This window comes from Geotrypetes seraphini, chromosome 9 (assembly GCF_902459505.1).
Source record: "Geotrypetes seraphini chromosome 9, aGeoSer1.1, whole genome shotgun sequence".
NCBI lineage: Eukaryota > Metazoa > Chordata > Amphibia > Gymnophiona > Dermophiidae > Geotrypetes > Geotrypetes seraphini.
The window spans coordinates 20,453,662-20,480,147 of record NC_047092.1 but is presented as its reverse complement, the minus strand read 5'-3'; the positions used below and the strand labels follow the sequence as shown (position 1 = coordinate 20,480,147).

The following is a 26,486-nucleotide window of genomic DNA, read 5'->3' as shown; positions in this document are numbered from 1 at the left end:
GTAAGGGAAACTCGCTTTGATTGGTTCCACCTCCTCCCCACCCCCCTCCCGAGGCTACCGACGCTGCTCCATTCCCCCCCCCTTGAGGAATCCGAAGCTGCTCCAAACCCCTCCCCGTGATCTGGCTTCCCCCCCCTGCGAACCGGCATCCTCCTCCCACTCGCGTTGCCCCCCTCCACCGTGATCCTACTTCCCCCCCCCCCCGAGCACGTCAATGACACTTCCTTTACCCCAACTTGGCACCAGTGCTGATGCCCGAAGATCCTCCCTCTTCTGGCACGGCCTGGGCTGAGCGGTGCGTCGGAGATCCTCCCTCTTCTGGTCTGGGCTGCACTGGCTTTGAGCATTTTTGCATGCTCAAAGCCTTCTGGTCTCGCTCTCTCTGAGATTGAGAGCGAGACCAGAAGGCTTTGAGCATGCGCAAATGCTCAAAGCCAGTCCAGCCCAGACCAGAAGAGGGAGGATCTCCGATGCACCGCCCAGCCCAGGCCGCGCCAGAAGAGAGAGGATCTTCGGGCACCGGCATTGGTGCCCAGTGGGGGTAAGGGATGTCATTGCCGTGCTCGGAGGGGTATGTAGGATCGCGGGGGGGGGGGGATGCCGGATCGCTGGGGGGGATGCCGGATCGCGGGGGGGGGGGCACTCGTACAGTGAGGCAAGCTCGGTTTACGAGGCACCAAGTTTGCAAATGTTTGGCTCGTCTTGCAAAACACTCGCAAAACGGTGCACTCGTAAACCGAGGTACCACTGTACTAGTAAATATATTTATCATTTCTTTAGATCAGAACAAAAAATTGAAAGCTTAATATCAGAGCTGGAGTCGGAGTCAGACAGCAAAAAAAAAAAAAAATAGAGGAGTCTGAGCGGGAGTGAAAAGTATGGTGTAACGACTCCACAGCCCTGACAGGACTAACATGTTCTAGGCCAGGGGTGTGAAAGCCCCTCCACGAGGGCCGCAATCCAGTGGGGTTTTCAGGATTTCCCCCATGAATATGCATGAGATCTATTTGCATGCACTGCTTTCATGGTATGCTAATAGATCTCATGCATATTCATTTGAGGAAATCCTGAAATTCCAACTGGATTGCGGCCCCCGAGGGGGGACTTTCACACCCCTGTTCTAGGCAATTAAGGCAGCCATTAAGAGCTAAGGGCCTGGTTCTATAAATGGCGCCTAACTCGTAGGTGCCGTTGAGCGCAATTGTTTATGGAATTGCACCTAGTGACACCTAACTGGTCTTGGGCACCAGTAGGCGTTGAATCCGTAGGCACACCGCCATTTAGGCTAGGGTTTTGGCCTAAATCAGGAATGTCAAATGTCGGTCCTTGAGGGCCGCAATCCAGTCGGGTTTTCAGGATTTCCCCCATGAATATGCATGAGATCTATTTGCATGCACTGCTTTCATGGTATGCTAATAGATCTCATGCATATTCATTTGAGGAAATCTTGAAATTTCGACTGGATTGCGGCCCCCGAGGGGGGACTTTCACACCCCTGTTCTAGGCAATTAAGGCAGCCATTAAGAGCTAAGGGCCTGGTTCTATAAATGGCGCCTAACTCGTAGGTGCCGTTGAGCGCAATTGTTTATGGAATTGCACCTAGTGACACCTAACTGGTCTTAGGCACCAGTAGGCGTTGAATCCGTAGGCACACCGCCATTTAGGCTAGGGTTTTGGCCTAAATCAGGAATGCCAAATGTCGGTCCTTGAGGGCCGCAATCCAGTCGGGTTCCCAGCATTCCCCCAATGAATTTGCATGAGATCTATTAGCATACAATGAAATCCTGAAAACCCGACTGGATTGCAACCCTGGAGGACCGACATTTGACACCCCTGGTCTAAATGAACGTGCTTATGTTAGGTGCCCACTGGCGCCTAAGTCAAACCATGCCCCAAATCTGTCCCTAACCATGCCTACTTGCTGCTAGCGCCTCAGTATAGATGCCGACCTCAAAGTGGTACCATGTTAGGTACCTTCCAGCTAATTAATTGCTTTTTAAATGGGGGTTTATTTTTTTTTTTAGCAGTTTTCAATTAACGATGCACATTGAGCCAATGAAGAAAATCAACCCCCTCCTTTACTAACGCATAACGTGGGTTTAGCGCCGGCACCAAAGTTAACTGCTCCGACGCTCACAGAATTCCCATGAGCGTCGGAGCAGTTACCGCCGCTGCCAGCGCTAAAACCCGCGCTACGCGTTAGTAAAGGAAGGGGGTAAGTTAGATCGGCTAAGCGTGTCGATCCAGGCACCTAACTTCAGGCACCGTTTATGGGTGTTATGCTCCTAATTTTGAAAGTTAAACTCCTAAACTGGCCTTTTTGAAAATTTACTAGGGCTGGGTCCCTAAATTTATATTCCAAAGGTCACTGAACAGGTACGTTTAATAGCGTAAAAGGTGGGTGACAGTAGGGCCGGATTTAGAGCAAGGTAAAAACTTGAGCGCGCAGCACCTATTTCCAGCACTAGGGTCATAAATCTAGGCAAATGAACGGCAGGCCTGAATTTATAAGCGTAACTTTTAAGCTCTAAATGAACACGCATTTTCGACTAAAAATTTAAGCTCCTAATTTTGGCTGAAAATAGGGCACAAATTTAGAAGCTTTTTTTTTTTTTTTTTTTTTTTCTAAATTGGGCTTATCACACCCTCCCCCCCTTTTACTAAACTGCGGTAGAGGGTTCTATCATGACCTGGAGCGCTAAATGCTCTGACACTGCTTCCGAGCATTTAGCGTTCTACCAAGGCTTAGTCAAAGAGGGCCAAAATGATTATCCCTCACAACTTGTTGGTGTTTAAAGTGCCTTTTTAACCACTCCCCTTATAGAAATAGCTAAATCGGGGGCCTTCTGTGATGATTTCCATCTGAATGTTGGGCATCTCGTTCCCCATAGGTGGCTTATCTTTGGCTGTGGAAGGACCATCCAAGGCAGAAATCACCTGCAAGGACAACAAGGATGGCACCTGCACCGTGTCCTACCTGCCAACTGCAACCGGAGACTATAATATCATTGTGCGCTTTGACGACAAACACATCCCTGGCAGCCCATTCACTGCCAAGATCACAGGTAAACGGTCTCCTTTAGAATGAGACGCTTGAAGAGTAGGGTTACCAGATTTTACGTAGACCTGCCCCCAGGCCCGCCCAGTTCCACCCAGTGCCGGGTTTTGAAAAGCCGTCCCGGACGCCTGGACGTGCTCTCTAAAAAGAGAACATGTCGCGGTAACCCTATTGAAGAGCAGTCAAATGCCTGGCGGCTAATATTCAGCGAACAGTCATGCATTTGGGGATACAGATATCTGAAAGAACCAGTTCATAATGGGGGTGAAAAGCTGACATGCATCATCCAGGAGAGGGGTCTTGGGGTGACAGGATCTGATGATCTCAAAGTAAAGAAACAGTATGACAAGGCAGAGCCAGAGGGATTTGGGGATGAATAGGGAGAGGCATAACCAGTAGAAAACCAGAAGGTGATGTTGCCTCTGTACAGACTTCATCTTGAATGCTGAGTTCAGTTCTGGATGCCGCATCTCAGAAAAGATAAAGATCGGCTGGCGGAGGTTCACAGAAAGGGAACCAAAAAGGTGAGGTTTGGCATTTAAAGTCACGGATGCGACCAAAATACCCTAGAGGAGAGGAAGAAACAGGAAACGTATGATAAAGACATTAAAATACCTAGCAGGTATTAATAATATATAGGGCTACCAAATTTTTACATAGAGAAACCCAGACACATGGCTCCGCCACAATCTGCCCCCCCCAGCCCTGTCCCATTCAGCCTCCAGACCTGACCTGTTCCACCTCCAGCCCTCAGAAAATAAGAAGCAAGAAAATAGCTATAGAATTGTGGCCACATATATAAGATGTATAGAAAATACAACCCACCCAACATCGTACAGAGAGAAGTTAATTAATACCATAAAGGAAAAAGAACAATACAATATAGGAAAGAAAAAAATGAGAGAGATACTTCTCAAAATGCTATGGCCCCTTTTACAAAGTTGCGGTAGCGATTCCCGGTGCAGCAAATGCGATGAAGCCCGTAGGAATTGTGTGGGCTTTGTTGCATTTGCCGTGGCAGGAATCGCTACTGCCGCTTTGTAAAAGGGTCTATGGAGAGTTGATGTTCAAGATGTAGGCTTTATTAAAAATTCAACTCGGTAATCCATATAAAAGTACCTAGGACCCAATACACTGGGAACTTTGGACCCAACACGGTCCGTGTTTCGACAATATAGTCTTCCTCAGGGGTCCATATAGGTCCTATGATAAGGCCTCGAGGATTAAAAATAGTCCTAATGAACAGATTCAGAGAAAATTCTGTGCTCCTGAGAACTTCTCATCAGCGTAGAGTTTTCTCTGAATTTGTTCATTAGGACTATTTTTAATCTACAAGGACTTATAGAACCTATAGGGTCCTGTAATGGGTCCTAGGTACTTTTATGTGGAATACCAAGTTGAATCCTATATAATAAAATCCTAAGTGCACATGCGCACTTACAAAGCCGTGATCCCTGCCACCGTGATGTGTGCTTCCGTGGCAGTATTCTATGTGCGGCGGCTTGCGGCACGTGCAGCGATTTGAGCTACGGTGGCGGCTTGTCTCCTGATAGCTGGCACCTAGAACAACGGCAGGAGGGTGTCGTGCAAGTGCTGCGAGGTGTCCCATGCTGGTAAAAATTCTGCTACTGCTCAGGGAAGTGGAGGGGGAGAGGGAAAGGGGGCTGCTTTGGGGGGAGGGGTGTGCTGGGGTCAGACAGCAATCATGCTTTGCTCTGGGGGGATGGGAGACAGAAGGGGGCCACAGAGGCAGGCATGGCGCAACAGAGAAATTCAGGCAGGCAATGGGCCAGGGAGAGAGACAGAGAGACAGACAGACAGAGAGAAAGACAAACAGACAGCCAGTAGCCAAGGAAAAAGAGACAAAGAAAAAAGACATACAGACAGCCTGCGGCCAAGGAGAAAGAGACAAAGAAAAAACCCCAAAACAAACAGACAGACAGACAGCGGCCAAGGAGAGAGAGAGAAAGAATGACAGACAGACAGGGGACCAGAGAGACAGACAGAAAGAAAGACAGATAGCGGTCAAAGAGAAAGAGACATAGAAAAAAAGACAGACAGTGGCCAAGAAGAAAGAGAGACAGAAAGAAAGACAGACAGACAGAAAGAAGCCAAGGAGAGAGAGAGACACATCTATTCTAGCACCCGTTAATGTAACGGGCTTAAAGACTAGTTTTTAATAAAGCCTACATCTTGAACATCAACTCTCCACAGAGTCTTTTGTTTCTGTTGGATTTTCTTATGTGGAGCAACCAGGGACAACTTTTTTGCTTGCGCTTTGTAAAAGGGGCCATATACAAGAGTGGTTTGAAAAGTTTGGTAAAAAAAAACCAAGTTAAACAGCGTAGTCTCCTTCAGGGGTTATTCTCTTAGTCCAGCGAGTTTCCATTTTTTTTCTTATCGCAGGAAAAATAGCTTACGAAAAAAACTGGAAACATGCTGGACCAAAGTATTCAAACCACCCTCGTATGAGCTCACAAACAGGAATGATAGCAATAAAATATCTCCGACAGGAGAAATTCAAACTGTATTATCTTTAAGAAAAGTTTCCAGCTGTGATGCACATCTATAAAAACGCATTAAACACCACGAAATATCACCATAGGTTTTCAAAGATATTTTAACAAGAAAGTTGCCCTAGTGCAAGTATCTTGGGAATGCGCCTCACCCACCAATGTCTCTCCCATAGCCACGCCTCCTTTTTAGTTGCTCATTATCTCCCCCTTTAACTAAGCTGTGGTAGAGGTTTCTACCGCGGCCCGAAGCGCTAAATGCTCCAATGCTCATAGAATTCCTATGAGAGTCAGAGAAGCGTTGGAGCATTTAGCGCATTGGGATGAGGTGGAAACCTCTACCGCGGTCTAGTAAAAGAGGGCCTAAAAGATTTATGTGTGCATCTTTATAGAATAGTGCCTACCAAGATGTGCTCATAAATCCGAATTATTGCTAATTAGCACCTACTTAGTGACACTAATTAGCTCATTACTCAAATTGTGCATGCGATTTTGAGCGCGTCTCACTTCGGGTATTGCATTCAGTTCTGGTCGCCATGTCTCAAAAAAGATAGAAGAGGTTCAAAGAAGAGCGACCAAGATGATAAAGGGGACGGAACTCCTCTCGTATGAGGAAACGACTAAAGGCTCCTTTTACGAAGGGGCGCTAAGCGTTTTAGCGCACGCACCGGATTAGCGTTCGCCAGCCAAAAATCTACCGCCTGCTCAAAAGGAGGCGGTAGCGGCTAGCGCGCGGGGCAATTTTGCGCGCGCTATTCCGCGCATTAAGGCCCTAGCGCGCCTTCGTAAAAGGAGCCCTAAAGAGGTTAGGGCTCTTCAGCTTGGAGAAGAGACGGCTGAGGCGAGATGTAATTGAAGTCTACAAAATCCTGAGTGGAGTAGAACGGGTACGAGTGGATCGATTTGTTTCACGTCATCAAAAATCACAAAGACTAGGGGGCACTCGATGATGGTAAAACCAATAGGAGGAAACATTTTTTTCACTCGGAGAATAGTTAAGCTCTGGAACGCGTTGCCAGAGGATGCGGTTAATGCAAATGGGTTTAAAAAAAAAAGTTTGCAGAAGTTCCTGGAAGAAAAGTCCATAGTCTGCTATTGAGACAGACATGGGGGAAGCCACTGCTTGCCCTGGATCGGTTGCATGGAATGCTGCTACTATTTGGGTTTCTGCCAAGTACTTGGGTGTCAGGTTAAAAGCGCGCCGGGACAAAGGCGCGCCCAGACAATTGAGCGCAGCGTGGAGGCGCGCGTCACTCTAAATTACTGTTTTTAGGGCTCCGACGGGGGGGGGGGCGTGGGGGCTCCCCCCACTTTACTTAATAGACATCGTGCCGCATTGTGGGGGCATTGTGGGGAGTTTGGGGGATTGTAACCCCCCACATTTTACTGAAAACTTCACTTTTTCCCTGTTTTTAGGGAAAAAGTTAAGTTTACAGTAAAATGTGGAGGGTTACAACCCCCCAAACCCCCCATAACGCCGGCGCGATGTCTATTAAGTAAAGTGGGGGGGTTCCCCCCACGCCCCCCCAGTCGGAGCCCTAAAAACAGTAATTTAGAGTGGCGCGCGCCTCCACGCTGCGCTCAATTGTTCGGCCGCGCCTTTGTCTTTCGCACCATTGTCTATGAACCAAATACTTGTGACCTGGATTAACCACTGTGGAAACAGGATAGTGGGCTAGATGGACCATTGGTCTGACCCAGTAGGGCTATTCTTATGTCCTTATTTATAGAAACCGGGGGATAATGTCCACGCTTGGATTGTGTAAGTAACGTATGTGCATAGATTTTATTTTATAATCTATAATTATACTTGTAAACGCCTCCCGTGTACATGTCTATGATCAAAATATGTCATGAGACTTTTTCATCAATTGATATTTTATAACAGCCCATTTCTACACCTAAATCAGTTTTTCATTCACAAAAATGTTTTATAAAGGTATTCTGTAGCTGAATAAGAGGGTTCACAATGCTGACTGCTGTCTCTGCTTGGTGGAACGTGAAGTTATACAAGTTAAGCTAAATTCCTTTGGGATGCTTCTTCTCTAGGCGATGACTCCATGCGGACATCTCAGCTGAACGTGGGGACCTCCACGGATGTGTCACTGAAGATCAGCGAAACAGATCTGAGTCTTCTCACGGCCAGCATCCGAGCGCCCTCTGGCAATGAGGAGCCCTGCCTGCTCAAGAGGTTGCCCAATCGGCACATCGGTAAGTGCCTCCTGGAGTTTCACACAGATTGGGCATGGTACTGGGACAGTCTCTCATCTTTCGTGGAACTTACCCCATATGTGAGCCCACCAATAGAGCTACACACACAGCCTGAGACCATCAGATTGTTATCTGTAAGTTACCTGTGTAGGGTTACCAGATTTTCCGTTTGGAAAATCCGGATCCCCCCCTAGACACGCCCCCAGGCCCACCCAGTTCACACATCCCCGCCCCATCATGTTTCAGTCCCGCCCCCAATCCTGCCTTAGCCCCGCCCCGCCCCCACTGCCTGCTCTCGTTAGGCAGGAGGGCATCCGCGCATGCCCAATGATGATTTGATAGACCCCCGGAGAAAGTGCCGGGTTCTGAAAAGCCGTCCGGACCCCCGGACATGTCCTCAAAAGGAAACAGCCATGTTTGGAAGACCCACAGGTGCTAGGGTTACCAGATGTCTGGAGAAATCCGGACGTCTGGTAAACCTAGCACCTGTGAGTCTTCCAAACATGGCTGTTTCAAGGATGCCATTGGCGCTACTTCTGGAGCCAGAGTGATGCAGTTTTTGGAGAGAGGTTTTCATTTTTTTAATTTGATTTCTGCACAGTTGAAATCAGCATGGCAGGGTGACAGACTTCCTAGCAAAGGGATGTAAACATTAAAACCAACTTAAAGCATCCCCCCAAAACTGAGTCATTTAGCAGTAGGTCTGGCCCAGTCTTAAGGCAGAACTAGGGTGGTTGCCTAGGGCAGCTGCAAGCAAAACAAAGCACAAACTCAAAGAACCATCAGCCCTTGCTTTTGCCAGCTGGGAAGGGGACAGTTGTGAAGTAGTCCATTTACCCAGATTACTGTAGCAGGGGTGGTGATGGGGCATTGTTTAGTGTTGAGGGAGCCAAGGAATCTAAAGGTTAATGGGGGAGCAAGACTGAAAGTTTGCCTAGGACAGCTAATACCGTTGCACTGGATTATTGTAACTCTCTCTACCAGGGTATTACTCAAAAAGAAATGAGGAAGCTACAGATCATTCCAAACACTGCAACAAAATTGATCAGGATAGATATTTTTGGCTTTTAATTGGTAGTTATTTGCACATCCAGGGTGGGTGGGAAGGTGGGTAAAATGTTTAATATTTATGTTGATTATTTATTGGATGGAGAGGGGGGTGGGTGGAATAAAATGATTATATATGGATACTTGTAAGTTGTAAGTGCTTTCATACTGTATTGTATGCTTATCATTTTATGTATTGCACTGTTAATATTTTATTAAATTAAAAAAAAAAAAAAAGATCTTTAACGCCAAGAAATTTTATTACGTCACCCCACTTTTGAAAAAAGCACACTGGCCGCCCACTTCCCACCGAATTACATTTAAAATACTTTGGGCTCTTTTTACGAAGCCGCATTAGCGGCTTCAGCGCGCGTGACGTTTAATCACGCGCTAACCCCCGCGCTAGCCAAAAAACTACCGCCTGCTCAAGAGGAGGCAGTAGCGGCTAGCGCGGCCGGCGGTTTAGCATGCGCTATTACGTGTGTTAAACCGCTACCACGGCTTCGTAAAAGGAGCCCTCTGTCTCACCTTTAAGGTACTAACTAACCATTGATAGATTGTTGATTCCATATGGAGCTTCCAGATCACTTTGTTGATCCCAACAAGGCCTTCTTGCAATCCCCTCCGTTCGGCAATTGTTCTACAACACGACCCGTAAAACAATTTTTTCAGTGGTAGCTCCAATGTTATGGAACTCACTGCCATCAACACTGCGGCAAGAATCTAATTGCTCTAAATTCAAATCTACGCTTAAAACCTTTTTTTTTTTTTTTGAAGATACGAACGGGATGTAGACCTGGACCATGATGCAAATGTCTCCGCATGTCCTTTTGGTTTTTCCTTCGCCATCACTTTTTTTTTTTCTTTTAAATTTTAAGCAATGTATTCTCACCCATTTCCCTTTTGTAACTAGTTTGGTTTTGTGTATGATTTGTTTAACATTTTAATCATGAATGTAATACCCCCCTACTTTTAATTTTTAACAATGTATGATGTAAACCGCTTAGGAATGTAAAGCAGTATATCAAGCATTAATAAAACTTGAAACTTTGCAGTTGTAATGGAGTGGGGGGGGGGGTGAATGATGCTACTAGATGAGAGTATTTCTGATTTACTGCATAGCATGCAAAATAGTGAAGTCTTAGTTAATAAAAAATTACCTCTCTCACCACTTTACCTAATAGGTAGGGGAGGTGATGTCCAGATTTCCCCGGACATGTTCTCCTTTTGAGCACATGTCTGAGGGTCCGGATGGCTTTTCAAAACCCAGCACTTTGTCTGAGTTTTGAAAAGCTTCCCTTCGGGTAGGAGGACATCCGCGCATGCGCGAATGTCCTGCCTGATGAGAGCAGGCATGGGGGGGGAGCTGAGGCGGGATTGGAGGCGGGGCTGGGGTGGGCTTGGAGGTGGGATCAGGGGCGGGGTGGGGATGGGTGGGACTGAGCGGGCCTGTGGGTGGGTCTAGGGGGTCTGGATTTTCCAGACTGAAAATCTGGTAACCCTACTTAGGGGAATGGGCCTAGTCAGGGATGGTTTATAGCAGTGGTTCCCAACCCTGTCCTGGAGGAACACCAGGCCAATTGGGTTTTCAGGCTAGCCCTAATGAATATGCATGAAGCAAATTTGCATGCCTATCACTTCCATCATATGCAAATCTCTCTCATGCATATTCATTAGGGCTAGTCTGAAAACCCGATTGGCCTGGTGTTCCTCCAGGACAGGGTTGGGAATCACTGGTTTATAGAATTAAGACATTTGGTTTCTAGCAATTATTTCTTTTGTTTCTCCACCTCCACAGGTATTTCCTTCACCCCCAAGGAGGTAGGTGAACACGTGGTGAGTGTAAGAAAGAATGGGAAGCACGTGACCAATAGCCCCTTCAAGATCATGGTGGGCCAGTCAGAGATCGGAGATGCCAGCAGAGTGAAGGTTTGGGGCAAGGGCCTGAGGGAAGGCCTCACCTTCCAGCTGTCTGAGTTTATTGTGGACACTAGGAATGCAGGTAAGGACAGAAAAGACAGCAGGAAAAGCACTGTAATACAATGTTCTACCACACTATGTCATACTGTTTACCATTTACTATACAAAGTCACAAAAGGTGGAACCAGTTCCTGGAGTCCCAGGATATGAATTTAAAATATAGTGTTTATTAAAATTAAAAGCGCAACAGTCTGTGTCGAGCAATACAAAATAAACAACATGTCTCAGAAGAAACTGGGAACGAACTAGAAACTAGACCCTACACTGGCCGTGTTTCAGCAATCAAATTTGCCTTCCTCAGGGGTTCTGTCTCTCACGCTGACTCCTGATTGAAATCTTGATAATTGAAACAGGTGAGTTTTCAAAGCCTCTGAAATTGACGAATCCTCAAGCACAACTGCCGGAAAGTTTGTTCTGAGACGTGTTGTTTACTTTGTATTGTACTTTAAATTTTAATAAAACATTATATTTTAAATTCATATCCTGTGACTTTGTATAGTGCAAAATCTATGGAGAAAAGTGCCAGTGAGAAGGTTGTAGCTGTCTGCATTGGTTTGGCTCGTTTTCTCCCAGATCCAACCTCTGCCTCTAATCATAGGCAGGATCAGTGGTATAGTGAGGGGAGGGAGAGGTGCGAGGGGGGCAATCCGTTCTGGGCTTCATGTTGATGGGTTCTCATTCCTCCCCCTCACCGAGTGCGCAACCCCCCTTCCCTTCCCCCATACCTCTAGCTGTTCACTGCCGCAAGTAACAACTTCAATGCGCTCTTCGTGATCCTGTCAGCTCTCCCGCTGATGTCACTTCTGGGTGCCGCGCATAGGAAATGACATCAGAGGGAGAACTGCCAGGTTCGCGAGGAGCATGTTGACGTTGTTACTTGCAATGGTGAACAGCTAGAGGTACGGGGAAGGGAAGGGGGGTGCGTGGGTGGCAGGGGGGGATTGGGGAAGGAACAGGGGTGGAGATGAGGGTGGAAGAGGGGCGCCTCTCACCCTTGCTACGCCACTGACCTCCTTTACTCAACAGTGCTGTCTACTGCCTTTCTGGCACCCCACAAGACTGCAGTTAATCTCCGGCTCTGAATCCTGAGATCCATGAGGACCGTGCAGGCAGTCTTTCCTCGCAGTTGTTCATCAGTTTGTTGGTCCTGTGTGCAAAAGCAATTCCACATGGGTGGGAAAGGGAAACCGTTCGGCCACTCTTGGCATTTTAAAATTCTCTGGGTGTTCCTTCCCAGGATATGGAGGATTAGGACTGTCGATAGAAGGCCCAAGTAAAGTCGACATCAACTGTGAAGATGTGGAAGATGGGACGTGTAAGGTGACATACTGTCCAACAGAGCCAGGAAATTACATCATTAACATCAAGTTTGCTGATAAGCACGTACCAGGTAACCAAATGAGAGGGCAGGATTTACAGGAGATGACCTTTTCCCTAGTAAACAGAGCAGAACGTCCTGTTCTCATTTATCAGGCGGGGGTGAGATTTCTGATTTGTTATGTACAGGAGGGAGAGATGTGTAAGTTCATACTTGCAAATATGGACTGGATAAACAATGTACAATGTGTGAAATAAACTGTTTGTGAAATTATTGGGTCGGGGGATAGGTAAGAAGGCAAATGATCGATACAAAACATCTACGTATCTTTCAACATTTTATTTCCATTTTTCTTCTACATTTTCCCCATTTTATAATCCCCAACCCCCAGCGGTGAAGCAACTCTTTTATCAGCAGGTATTAACCCCCCCCCCCCCCCCACTGCCCTAGAGCAGGAGTGGACCAGTTTTGTGACATATGTAAGCATCCTTAATCGCACTGGAAAGGATACCTCAACCCATGACTCTTGTGCCACAAATGAGACAGAGGTCAACCACTCTAAAATTCCTATTTACCTTGCTCTGTCTGTCCCCAGGTGCAGAGCTGGAAATATAGAGCATGAAGGGGTGGTGTTTTTTTTTTTTGAGGGGAGGGGTCTTGCATACTATTAGATGTTGCCAAGATCAGCAGTCTGCTACTTGAATCTCATCACACATTCATTCCTTTAATGGGGCAGAGGGAGCATAAAAGCACAACAGAGTCATCTCTCTATCCCCCGTCTCTCTTGCAGTTCACATCTAGGCCCTTCCGCCGCTGCCGCCTCTGACTAGCTGACTGTAGCCCCTCCCAAGCAAGCACTAGCCTTGACTGCACTAGCCTTCCTATTTAATCTGAACCCTTTCTGGATGGTGTATGCTGCTGGCGCGTGACGAAGGAGCTCGAACAAAGAGCATGTTCTCCTTAGTGCGCTCCTTTGTGCGCCTTCATATTCGCACTATCTCTATTTCCTTTCTCTGTTCCTCTCCTTATGACTCCATTCCACTTTCTGCTTCTCATACTCACTCTTCCCAGTCTTACTCCCTTTCCCTCTCCTCTCCACACCACAAATCCTCACTATCCTTCTTTTTTTCCCATCCCCTCACCAGCCATCTTGTCATCTATCATACTCACTGCACTCACGCTCAAGCATTCTCTCTCTTCCATTCATCCATCTCCTTTCTCTTTGAGCCCCTCCCATCTTCGTCATTGCCGTCATTATTCCCTTTGCTTCAGTGCACTCTCTTACTCCTTCTGCTCACTGCTGGGGATGTCAATTCAAACCCTAGTCCTCCATGCCATCTGCTTCCTCAAGTGTGTATTCGCCCTAACCTTATACCTAGTCCTCTCCTCCAGTCCTCCTATCTCCCTTTCTCATGCACCCTGTGGAATGCTCATTCTGCCTCCAACAAACTGCCCAACATTCATGACCTCTTTATCTCCCAGTCCCTCCACCTGCTTGTTGTAACTGAAACATGGATTTGCCCAGAGGACTCCACCGCAGCTGCTGCCCTCTCCCATGGTGGCAATCACTTCTCCCATACACCTCATCCTGGTTGAGGCGGAGGTGTTGGGCTTCTTCTCTCTCCTTCATGCAGATTCCAACCTCTTCTCCCTCCTCTATCCCACAGCCTTTCCTCATTTGAAGTCTACTCCGTCGGCATAGTCACTCCTGTACCTCTGTGGATAGCGGTCATTTATCATTCTCCCAACAAGTCCCCTTCCTCTTTTCTCACTGAATTTGATTCCTGTCTTTCAGGCTTCCTTGATTCATCTTCTCCTTCACTCATTTTTGGGGATTTTAACTTTCACCCTGATGATCCCTCTGATATGTATGCTTCTAAGTTTCTTGCCTTAACCTCCTCGTTTGACCTCCAGCTTTGCTCCACTACCCCCACTCGGCGGGATGGCCACTGCCTTGATCTGTTCTTTTTTTCCAACTTCTATCTCTCTAACTTCTCTACCTCACTGCTCCCCATCTCTGATCATCATCTGATAACCTTCACAATTACTCCCCCTCTCCCTCTGCCACGCCTAGTCACCTCCAACAGGTTTTGAAATCTTCAAGCCCTCGATCCTTCCTCGTTCTCAACCACTATTTCACCTCTCCTTGCCTCCACTATTTTATCAAAGTCTGTCCACGAGGCTGTCTCGTCGTACAACTCTACTCTCTCCTCTGCTCTGAACACCCTTGCTCCCACTGTTCCCCACTCTGTTAGGCATACCAAACCTCAACCTTGGCTCACTCCCAATATCCATTACTTACATTCCTGTATCTGCTGTGCCGAGTGCCTTTGGCTCAAATCTCGCACACGTGCTGACTTTCTTCACTTTAAATTTATGTTGACCTCCTTTAATTCTGCGCTTACCCAGGTCAAGCAAGATTACTACATCCAACTAACTCCCTTTCTTCCAACCCCCATTGTCTCTTTGCCATGCTGAACTCCCTCCTCAAAGCGCCCCCACCTCTGACCCCTCCTTCTCTCTCTCCCCAGACTAAAGCTGATTACTTCCATGACAAGATCCACAAGATCGCCCTTGAATTCACTACAAATTCACATCCTTCTCCCCTACCCACCATCCACTCTCCTGAACTTCAAACTCGCACCACCCCTCCATCCTGCACACAAACAACTCAGGAAGCTCCTCTTGCCTGGCCCCACCCTCTCGTCCCTCCGTCAACTACCACTGATTTTTCTTCCTTCTCTGAAATCACAGAGGAAGAAACTGCACAGCTTCTGTCTTCAGCCAAGCCTACTGCATGCCCCTCAGACCCTATTCCCACCCCTCTACTTGGCCCCATCTCACATACTGATATCCCTCCCATCTGCCATATTTTCAAAATATCTCTTTCCACTGCAACTGTCCCTGCTGCCTTCAAACATATGGTGGTTAAGCTGCTTCTCAAATAACCCTTGCTGGACCCCACCTGCCTATCCAACTATTGCCCTGTCTCCCTTCTTACGTTCCTATCCAGGCTACTCGAGCGTGCTATTCCCCATCACTGCCTGGACTTCCTTTCAACTCGACAAATTCTTGATCCTCTACAATCTGGCTTTCGCCTCCAACACTCCACAAAGACTGCCCTCACTAAAGTCTGCAGTGACTTGTTTATGGCCAGATCTACAGCCCTTTACTCGATCCCCATCCTTCTTGGCCTGTCGGCTGCCTTTGATACTGTTAATCACAGCTTACTCCTTGATACACTGTCCTCGCTTGGATTCCGTGAATCAGTCCTCTCCTGGTTTGCCTCCTACCTCTCCCAACACACCTTTAGTGTATGTGTTGGTAGGTCCTCTTTTGCTGCTACCCCGTTAGCGGTTGGCACCCCAGGGTTCTGTCTCAGGACCTCTTCTCTCTCTACACCTCTTCCCTCTGTGCCCTGATCTCCTCCCATGGCTCCTGGTATCAACTATATGCTGATGACTCCCAGATCTACCTCTCAACACCTGAAATTTCACCTAAGAAAAAGTCTTTGCCTGTTTTGTTTACATTGCTGCCTGCATGTCCTGCCATCATCTGAAACTAAACATGTCCAAGACTGAGCTGCTCTTCTTTCCTCCTAAACCCTCTGCTCCTCCTCCTCCTTTCTCCATCTCAGTAAATAATACGGTCATTGTTTCAATCTCCTCTGCTTGCATCTTTGGAGTGGTCTTCAATTCCGACCTCTCATTTTCTACGCGCCTCCAACAATCTGCTAAGGCCTGTCACTTTTACCTCTACAATTTCACCAAAATTTGCCCCTTGCTCTCTGAACACACTACCCAGAACCTTGTCTACACTCTCGTAACCTCACGCTTAGATTACTGCAATCTACTTCTAACTGGTCTCCCGCAGTGTCGCCTCTCCCCCTTGCAATCTGTGCAAAACTCTGCTTCACGACTCATCTTCTACCAACCTCACTACACTCATGTCACCCCTCTCCTTAAGTCACGTCACTGGCTCCCTGTCTGCCTTTGCATACAGTTCAAACTCTCATTGCTAACCTACAAGTGTGTTCATTCTGCTGCCCCTCAATATCTCTCCTATCTTCTCTCTATATACCTCCCAGAGAACTCCACTCCTCAAATAAGCTGCTCTTATCTATACCCTTGTCCTCCACTGCCAGTTGCAGACTTCATTCCTTTCATCTAGCTGCCCCCCTGAAATAAATTACCTGAGTTTGTCCACCCGTCCCTTTCCCTTATTTAAAAGCAGACTGAAAACCCACCTTTTTGATATAGCCTTCAATCCATAACCCTTCTCCTCTGTCCACCAACCCAGCCAGCTGATTAACTGTTCCCCATAACTGTATCCATGACATCCTGTTTTGTCTGTTTAGATTGTAAGCTCTTTCGAGCAGGGACTGTCTTCTTCTTTGTGACTCTGTACAGTGCTGTGTACATCTGGTAGTACTATAGAAATAATTCATAGTAGTAGCAGTCTTCATTTTCATGTGTGTGCAATTCTATATACAAGAGAAAGGGTTTTGATTTTTATCTCCGCATTCACTTGTTCTGCTCACAGGAAGTCCCTTTACTGTGAAGGTGACGGGAGAGGGTAGGATGAAGGAAAGCATTACTAGGAGAAGACAAGCTCCATCCATTGCCACCATTGGCAGCACATGTGACCTCAACCTCAAGATTCCAGGTAACGAAGCTACACAACCAGCGAGATGGTTACGAATGATAGCAAAATGGCTGCAGATTACAGCCAGTGAAATGGTTGGATTCTGCAGAGTGAAGCATCGAAGGGTAAAAGATCTGGGAATGCACAGAGTGGTGCCACGTAATATAGATGGGACATCCACGTGGGATCCCTACGAAGGTCGAGCTAAGGAACTAAGTCATCAGCACTCAGACTTAATGGGGTGGGTCAGTAGAGTGGGCAGACTTGATGGGCTGTAGCCCTTTTCTGCCATCATCTTTCTATGTTTCTAATATAAACAAATTCAGCTGGGCTCAGCAGTGCCTCCTGTCCTCATGAATAAGCATCTCCTCCCGCAGTCCAGTTACTTTCCTGCTCAGTTTGTGTCTTTGATCTTGCCTCTCTAAGAAAATCTACACTTTGCTTTGAGTATTCTAATTTTATTCAAGCCTTCAAAAGACAGAAACAAGAACTCGGAGTACTTCTAGGTTACAGGCTGGAGGGAGACCGTCCTTATAAACCACCCAATCCCTGGCAGCCCTCAGGTGGAGGAGAGCTTCAGCTTCTTTTGCCATCACCTTCTTTATAAAGAGTTTATTGATAAGTATGATAGAGCCAGTGGTGTACCCGGGAGGGGGGGGGGGAGGACAGTCCCAGGTGCATGCCCTAGGGGGGTGCACAGCCGGCTGGGTCTGGAACCTCCTGGGACCTGCACTTTAGCGCGGCTCCCGGTCCACCCCCACGGCCAAGAAAAAGGCTAAGAAGCTGGTGGGAGCGGCGAAAGCGGCCTTTAAGGAACGCCCTCCCAATCTGGCTCTATCCCACCCCTTTCATGACGGCCCCGGGCAGCATTCTCAGCCATTGGTCGACCTTGGCTAGGCGCTGCGACCCCAGGTGCCAGAACGCTGATCGAGAACAAAAGCGATCAGCATTCTGGTGCCTGGGGTCGCAGCGCCCAGGCAAGGTTGACCAATGGCTGAGAACGCTGTTCGGTGGCATCATGAAGGGGGCGGGATAGAGCGCTTTCGCCTCTCCCGCCAGCTTCTTAGCCTTTTTCTAGCACCTTTTTCTTAGCTTTTTTCCGCTGTGTTTTATAATTGAAGAGAAGAACCGTAGCAGTGGCGTACCAAGGGTGGGAGGGGGTGTGTGTCAAAAAAATGATGGGCCAGTGGAAAAGGGTATCAAAAAATGATGGGCCGGGGGGTCAAATATGATGGGCCCCAAGTGTCACAAACCCTAGGTACGCAACTGGATAGAGCAGACATAAAAATAGCCATACTGGGTCAGAGCAATGATCCCTCTAACCCAGTATCTTGTTTCCAACAGTTATCAATCCAGGTTTTTCCCAAAACGTCCTAAATCAGATTTAGACGTCATATTGAAAATCCCTCTCTTTCTTTATAAGTAGGCCCAAAATAGGAGCACACATATCCTTTCAACATATACAGTGTTCCCCCGATCATTCATGGTCAGCGGTTCGCAGTCCCGATCATTCACAGTATTTTCGGACAGCGAACCACTGACAAGGAGAGAGCAGCCGGAGCGCCGCAAGTGCAGGAAATCACTCGCGGTACGCTCCGACCGCCTCTTCCTGCACGAAGTCGGGCCTTATCCAATCAGGAGCTGCTTTGACACGCAGCTCCTGATTGGATAAGGCCCGACTTCGTGCAGGAAGAGGCGGCCGGAGCGTAGCGCAAGAGATTTCCTGCACTTGCGGCGCTCCGGCTGCTCTCCTGCTGCCCTCTTCAGGCTCCCCCATGAAAAATCGTATTCGCAGTTCTTCGAGATTCGCGGGGGTTCCTGGAACAGAACCCCGTGAATATCGGGGGAGTACTGTAATGAGTATGCAACTCATTATAAAATGACCCGTCTTCACATATGGCAATCATAACTGGTTCAGTGAGCAATGTGCTCCATAATTTCACACTTCTGACCCTTTCGTAGAGTTCTGGTGGCTACAATCATTCTAGAGTCAACCTGATCGGTGGTGTAGCGTGGGTGAGTGGCGCCCGGGGTGGTTTTGCCTCTCCCCTGCCCTCTTCTCTGCCCCCCCGGCCACGTGTGCATCCCCCTTCTCTTCCTGTGTACCTTTTTAATTTCCCAGCCGCGAGCAACATCGCAAACTTACTGCTTGTGTCATGTCGGCTATCCCTCTGACATCACTTCCTAGACGCGGGGCCCAGAAGTGATGTCAGAGAGAAGCGACACCGACGCGGGCAACAAGTTCGTAATGCTGCTTACAAGGGGAAAATGAAAAAGATACGAGGGAAGGGGCACGTGGGCACAGCAGTGGAGGGTTGGGAAGGAGCTGGGAGGGGGCAGAGAGGAGGACGGATGCCAGTGCCCTTACCAAGACCTCGCCCGGTACGGAGCGCTCCCCACTTTATAACGCCACTGAACCTGACTCTTTGCAGGTTCATCTCTTAGTGGGTTCCCATAGGCAATAGCTCAAGATGTTGCAGTACCTGAGCCTTCTAGGCTACATATGGGCCCTTTCTTCAGGCACCTATAATCTCTAGTTAAATGTTTTTGTGACTTGATGTGTCTTTATGGTAGCATGCACATCTGGGGGGGGGGGAAGCACTGCTTAAAAAATGGTTTCTACTATCCAAACTAGTCCCATGAACCACAAAACAGGAAAGGTTATATGGAAGTGTAGAGGCCACAACTAGAGAATGACATGGGGACAAATTTTTCCCCGTCTCTGTGGAAACTCATTTTCCTGTTATGTCCCTGTGAGTTCTTTTCCTGTCCCTGCCCCATTCCTGCAAGCTCTGTCCTCATCTGCACAAGTCTCAAACACTTTAAAATCATATGTAGAAGTATTCTAGAGCTCAGAGTGTGATGTCATAATGCCTCATTCCACCAATGCCTAAGCTCCATCCTCATCTGCACAAGCCTAAAACACTTTAAAATCATAAGTAGCAGCATTCTAGAGCTCAGATTGTGATGTCATAATGCCTCATTCCACCAGTGCCTCATTTGCACAAGCCTCAAACACTTTAAAATCATAAGTGTTCGAGGCTTGTGCGGTTAAGGCAGAGCTTACAGGAATGGGGCAGGGACAGGGACAAAACTCACAGGGACAGGACGGGGAAATTGAGCTCCTGCGGAGACGGGAACAAATTTGTCCCCGTGTCATTCTCAATAAAGAGTTAATCAAACAAAAGTAGTGATACCTCAGCAAATCCAAAAATATCAAGTCATTTATTTTCATTCCCCAAAATGCTAATGCTTCAGTTCTAACAAGAGACATTATAAGACCCCACAGTGCCGCAGCTTTGGTATGATGGTCTGGACTAGAGCGCAAGGCATATCCCTTTGAAGGAGGATAGGGAAGAGAATGGGGATGCTTGATTCATTCACTCGGAGGGGAGGCATTGGGTGTGGGGGTCTCAAATTCATAGAATAGGGGTTCCTTAAAGCCTGTAACTCTCTTCTCCATTTTCTGTATCGGTGTTACTGTAATTCATCTCAAAACGTCTGACCCCGTCATCCTCTCAGAGGCTCTGGGCTGTGAACTCAGGCAGGTGCTGCCTCACTGATCCAGAGTTTCAGGAAAGTCTTTGGGCACTTGTTTTTTTTCTTTAAGGAATCTTTATTTCATAATTTTTTTTCCTACTTCTGAACTCGTTATTTCCTTCTTTCTCTCTTCCTTTTGCCTTCCCCTGTCCTCTGCTCCATCTTTCACTCTGTCTTTTTCTCTCTTTCACACTTCCATGCTTCTCTTCTCCACTATTTGTCTCCCCCCCCCTTTTTCCTTTTCTCCACCTTCCATCTCATCCCTTAGGGAACTGGTTCCAGATGGTTTCTGCGCAGGAGCGCCTGACGCGCACCTTCACACGTAGCAGCCATACCTACACGCGCACCGAGAGGACAGAAATCAGCAAGACCCGTGGCGGCGAGACCAAGAGGGAGGTGCGGGTGGAAGAGTCCACCCAAGTCGGCGGGGACCCCTTCCACAATGTTTTTGGGGACTTCCTGGGACGGGAGAGCCTTGGGACATTCAGCACCATTGCCAGGCCGGAGGGTGTGTGTTTTGTATGTAGGATGGAGGGTGGACCTGCTTGTCATAGCCTTCCACCTCAAACGTTAAATTATTGGAGAGCCAAACAAGCGCTTGAGAGTGATAAGATGCACCAGCACCATGGAACAACATCCATCTAGCCTCCCCACTTTTCAAAAATGGCCTTTCTCGGACCAAATGCTTTGCTGTGGAAAACAGTTTGCCACTCTATAAATGTGTCCTACAAAATAGAAAATGTTATTATGGTCAGTGGCGTAGTAAGGTGTGTGTGGGTGGGTGGGGGGGAGGGGGGCTTCAGACTGCCCCGGACACCATGTCAGTGATGGCTCTGGCACCTCTCTGCTCCGCCACACCACACCATGCTTGCACCATCCCTCCCACCCACCCCGCACCTGTATAGATCCTCGCAAGCACGAGCAACTTCTGCCTATTGGTCGCACCAGCCTGGTTCTCCTCTGAATCACTTCTGGGTCACAGGCCAGGAAGTGACATCAGAGGGAAATCCAACACTGGCGAGAGGAGCATGCTGCAGAAGCCACTCGCAAGGGGGGGGGAGGGAGAGCGCGAGTGTGAAGTGGGGGGGCGTATAGGAATGGGGGAGAGGGCGGAAGGAACAGGAGCAAGGAGAGGAGGGGCAGGGCGGGGCCCCAGATGCCCCGGACACTTCCTACCCTTACTACGGCCACTGATTATGATTACTCCTGTAGACTTACACTGCAAGGGTTTGCCATGTTTCTCCTGTAGGACTGACTTCATGTTTGCAACGGCTCACTCACTTCCTACGGCACTTTCTACTCTTGTGTGTCATTCCTGAGCATCTCATGGGTCGATGGAAGGTATGCACACTGTATGTTCTGACTGCCCTCTCTATTTACTGCGATGGGTGGATGGAGGGCGGCTTCCTTTTCGCTCACTTCTGCCGATTGCTAGACACATGTTATACACTGCGGTTCTGCTAGGTGCTGCATATATTAATCTATAATAGAAATGTAAACAGTTCAAAAACACAATGCATAGACTAAAATCCACGTTCACCAGTAGCTGATTGGTGGATGCGAGGAACACGTCGTACGCTGTATGCTTAAGCAACATCCTTACATGCTGTTGGTTGGTGGACAGAAGGGGTTTGCAGTACGCACTAAACTCCCTCCACTTGCTGCTCTTGTGTTTCAGGAGAAGCGGGGTCTCAGGATATGACCGCTCAGGTCACCAGCCCTTCGGGAAAGATGGACGACGCGGAGATCATAGATGGGGAGGACAGCACCTACAGTGTTCGCTTTGTACCGCAAGAGATGGGGCCCCACACGGTCAATGTCAAGTACCGAGGGCAGCACGTTCCTGGAAGCCCCTTCCAGTTCACTGTCGGCCCACTGGGAGAAGGAGGATCCCACAAGGTGCGGGCCGGAGGCACAGGACTGGAGAGGGCTGTCGCTGGAGTGCCAGGTGAGTGGCTCTCAAGTGTCTCGTGTGCATGCTCTACGGATCCGGTGATGGGACAAAAGCGCGTGAGACTTCAGCGCGCTGACACTGCAGCGCAGACAATTCGGCGCAAGACCCCAGTGCGCCGCCGAAAAAGTTACTTTTAAAGAGCTCCGATGGGGGTGTGGGAGGGGGGAACCCCCCACTTTACTTCATACTTTTCGCGCTGCTGTTGGGGGTGGGGGTGCAACCCCCCACATTATAGAGAAAACTTAACTTTTTCCAAAAAAATCAGGAAAAAGTTAAGTTTACTCTATAATGAAGGGTTCCAACCCCCCATGCCCCCTCCAACGGCAGCGCAAAGAATATGAAGTAAACTGGGGGGGGGGGGGTTCCCCACTCACACCATGCGTCGGAGTTCTTTAAAAGTAACATTTTAGGTGGCGTGCTAGGATCTTGCGCCAAATTGTCTGCGCTGCAATGTCGGCGCGCTGAAGTCTCGCGCGCGAATGACTAGGAACCACGGATCCTCATTTCCAGGGGAACTTTGTCATCGGGATTAGAGAGGGAAAATGAAGAATTTTTCTGCGTGCAATACAACTTGAATTTCAGCAGGCATAAGATAAGAGCAGGGGTAGGAAAGTCCGGTCCTCGAAAGCCATACTCCAGTCGGGTTTTCAGGATTTCCCCAATGACTATGCATGAGATCTATTTACATGCACTGCTTTCAATGCATATTCATTGGGGCAATCCTGAAAACCCGACTGGAATACGGCTCTCAAGGACCGGAGTTCCCTACCCCTGGATTAGAGGGATCTCAAAGTCCCTCCTTGAGGGCCGCAATCCAGTCGGGTTTTCAGGATTTCCCCAATGAATATGCATTGAAAGAGTGCATGCACATAGATCTCATGCATATTCATTGGGGAAATCCTGAAAACCTGACTGGATTGCGGCCCTCAAGGAGGGACTTTGAGTCTGTGCTGGAATGCTGCCTGAGTCGTAATGGTACCGACATTCCTAGGTTTGGAAAAAGTACCATATGATTTTCGATGTCCATGCAGTAGTAAATACCTTCGATCGGTGTCTCGCAAACTTCTGGACACCGCGGCACACTAAACCCTGTGCCGTGGCTGGAGGGCATCCAGAAATGCATGGCCGCTGACGTGATGATGTCACGCATGTGCATGATGTCATCAGGTTGGCGCCTGCACATGCGCAAAAGCCCTCCGGACGGGGCCCTGAGCCACCAGTGGGTGTGGGTGTGCTGGTGCCAGCGAGGAGGAGAGGTGCCGGAACTGGCAAATCCTGTAAGCAGTCAGCCGGTGTCTAGCGGCACACCCGGAATGTCGCCACGACACACAGTTTGCGTTACACTGCCTTAGATTAACAAAACAGTTGCGATATGATACCCTCAAAAAGGAGGCTGCTGCACTGGTTTACTACTGATATAAATGCAAGTACTGGGCATTGGTCAGTAATGGTGCTGGGGGTACTGGATCAGGGAAGAAAAGTATCTTTTAGTACTCTGCTGGGATATTGGTATTGGTTTAATACTGACTCAGTCGCAAGGCTGAGCCCCAAGCACCATACTGGTGCCTTGGTTTAATATCAGCTCTGGGTAGTGCTGGATGAACACAGGCTCGGAGGAGAGAGGGCCTCTAACACCAAGGAAATGGAAAACATCATAAAATACTTTTTCATGGAGAGAGTGGTGGATGCCTGGAACGCTCCTCTGTGGGAAGTGATAGAATTCAAAAAGGTGGGGGATACACACAGAGGATCCCAATATGTGAAGAGGACGGAATACAAGTACAGTGGTACCTTGGTTTGCGAGCATAATTCGTAATCCAAAGCGTTCGTATATTAAAGCGAATTTCCCCATAGGAAATAATGGAAACTCAGACGATTCGTTAATACAAAATACAGTACTGTACATACTTGTATTGCAAAATCTCGCTCGTGTCGAACAGTCCCTACTCTGCGGGTGAATTGGGCGTGATGCTTTTATTACGTTTGGCCGTGCTCAGCGTGAGATGTGTGTATGTTGTGCGCGCGTGAACTGTGGGTGCATGTATTATGTTCGGACGTGATCAGTGACGTGACGCGCATACATTGTGCGCATTTGACGTGATGCACGCATAGGTGCTCGTACTGCAAGACAACGCTCGTTTATCGAGTTACAATGCAAGAAAATGCTTTGCTCGTCTTGCAAAACACTCGTAAACCACGTTACTCGCTATCCAAGGTTTGACTGTGTATTATAGCTCTATTCAAAATAAAAGAGAGAGAGCAAGGGGATGGGGGGAGGAATCTGCATGGAGCAGCAGTACAACCCTAATAACAAAGGGGAGAAGGGTAGCCTGCACCAAGCAGGAGATGCAAATCTGGCCACCTTTCTGGGCAGACCAAATGAATCACGCTGGTCTTTATCTGCCATCACTTTTTATGTTATGTTACCATGCCTGGGCATGTGGTTAGTACAGGTTCAAAGTAGAGAACTGCAAGGGGACATAAATTGCACTCATCCCCACCCGTCCCTGCCAGGATCCTCTCCGTCCCCACCCATCCCCGTCAAGATCCTCTCCGTCCCCACCCATCCCCGTCAAGATCCTCTCCATCCCCACCCATCCCTTGTCAGAATCCTCTCCGTCCCCACCCATCCCCGCAAGGAATTACCTCCATCCCCACCCGTCCCCATAAAAAGCAGCAATTACTTCTGACAGGATCATCAATTCCACAGTTTCTTTTGTGTTTGTGCTGCTGTTTTCCTTGTGGAATCTCTTTGGTGGAACCCTTTTTTTGTTTTCTGTTCAGGTAATTAACTTATAAACACCCTCTTTTACTAAGGCTGACGTGTCCATTATATTATATGGACGAACCCTGCTTCCAAAGCCTTCCATCCCCGTGGGAGTCCCGTTGGCTAGAGGGGGGTCCCCGTGGGAGTCCCGTGGGCCAAAGGGGGGTCCCCGTGGGAGTCCCGTGGGTTAGGGTGGGATTCCCGTGGGATTCTCGTGATCCCCGTTCCCGTGCAGACCTCTAGTTCAAAGGAGAGAGTGTCCCTAATCTTTTGCTAGGGTACTGGATCAGTACAAGGACGGGAGAAGTGTCTCTAACACCACAGTGGGGCATTGGATCAGTACAGGTTCAGAGGGGAAAGTATGGACCTATGTTGTGGTCTCTTGTTGAAAATGGAGCACAGCTGGTTTAGAAACATTGACTTGTTCAGAGTGATCGTCTCACCTGTCCCGATTCTTGTCCTTTCCCAGCTGAGTTTAGCATCTGGACACGGGAAGCCGGAGCAGGAGGTCTCTCTATCGCTGTTGAGGGTCCCAGCAAAGCTGAAATTGCCTTTGAAGACAGAAAGGATGGATCCTGTGGGGTCTCGTACATTGTCCAGGAGCCAGGCAAGTGGAGAGAATGGTTTCTGCAGGCGTGCTCAAAGGTTTCTGAGAAAACGGGTGTATGAGGGCCTTTGCGCTTGCTCGTGCGAGTGTGCAAAAATTAAGAAGCCTGAGCATAAACATGGCTGTGTACTTCTTCAGAGCCCTTTTTGGAATGTGGAATGTCTGATTAGGATTGCCAGATTTTACTATAGTAAAACCCATCCCTGCCCCTCCCCCCCCCCCCGCTGCCTGCTCTCGTCGGGCAGGCGGAAATCCTCGCATGTGCAGATGCCGTGCGTGATGTCATCGCATGACATCCGTGCATGCGCAGATTTCCTCCTACCTGACACGATTTAGAGAAGGCTTTTCAAAACCCGGACAAAGTGCCAGGTTTTGGAGAAGCCGTCCAGACTCCCAGACATGTCCTCAAAAGGAGAATATGTCCAGGAAATCCGGACGGTCTGGTAACCCTATGTCTGGGGTCAGAATGAACCGGAGCGCTTGTGAACCTGTGCCTCAGTGACATCACATATCATTGATCCCATTCTGATCTTTGTTTCTTCTTCAGGGGACTACGAAGTATCCATTAAATTTAACGATGAGCACGTCCCCGACAGCCCCTTTGTGGTTCCGGTGGCCTCTCTTTCAGATGATGCTCGCAGACTGACAGTCACAAGTCTTCAGGTATGACCTAGATCTGGGGTCCGGTCCTCGAGAGCCACAGGCAGGTCAGGTTTTCAGGATCTCCACAATAAATATGCATGGGATAGATTTGCATCTCAAGGAGGCAGTGCATGCCAATCCATCTCGTACATATTCATTGTGTATTTCCTGGAAACCTGTGGCTCTCAAGGACCGGAATTGCCTA

General features: G+C 48.3%; 1 protein-coding gene across 5 annotated transcripts in view; it reads left to right on the top strand.

Annotated features, from left to right (window-relative positions):
- FLNC (filamin C) overlaps positions 1-26,486 on the top strand; it is a 234,353-nt gene that overhangs the window by 195,842 nt on the left and 12,025 nt on the right. For all 5 annotated transcript variants that reach the window (XM_033958234.1, XM_033958233.1, XM_033958232.1 and 2 more), the window contains 9 exons: positions 2,892-3,065; positions 7,621-7,782; positions 10,628-10,831; positions 12,047-12,199; positions 16,670-16,792; positions 20,580-20,819; positions 21,990-22,259; positions 25,502-25,639; positions 26,187-26,302. In XM_033958234.1, the coding sequence (XP_033814125.1) occupies positions 2,892-3,065; positions 7,621-7,782; positions 10,628-10,831; positions 12,047-12,199; positions 16,670-16,792; positions 20,580-20,819; positions 21,990-22,259; positions 25,502-25,639; positions 26,187-26,302 (1,580 nt within the window). The remainder of the gene's footprint in view (positions 1-2,891; positions 3,066-7,620; positions 7,783-10,627; positions 10,832-12,046; positions 12,200-16,669; positions 16,793-20,579; positions 20,820-21,989; positions 22,260-25,501; positions 25,640-26,186; positions 26,303-26,486) is intronic.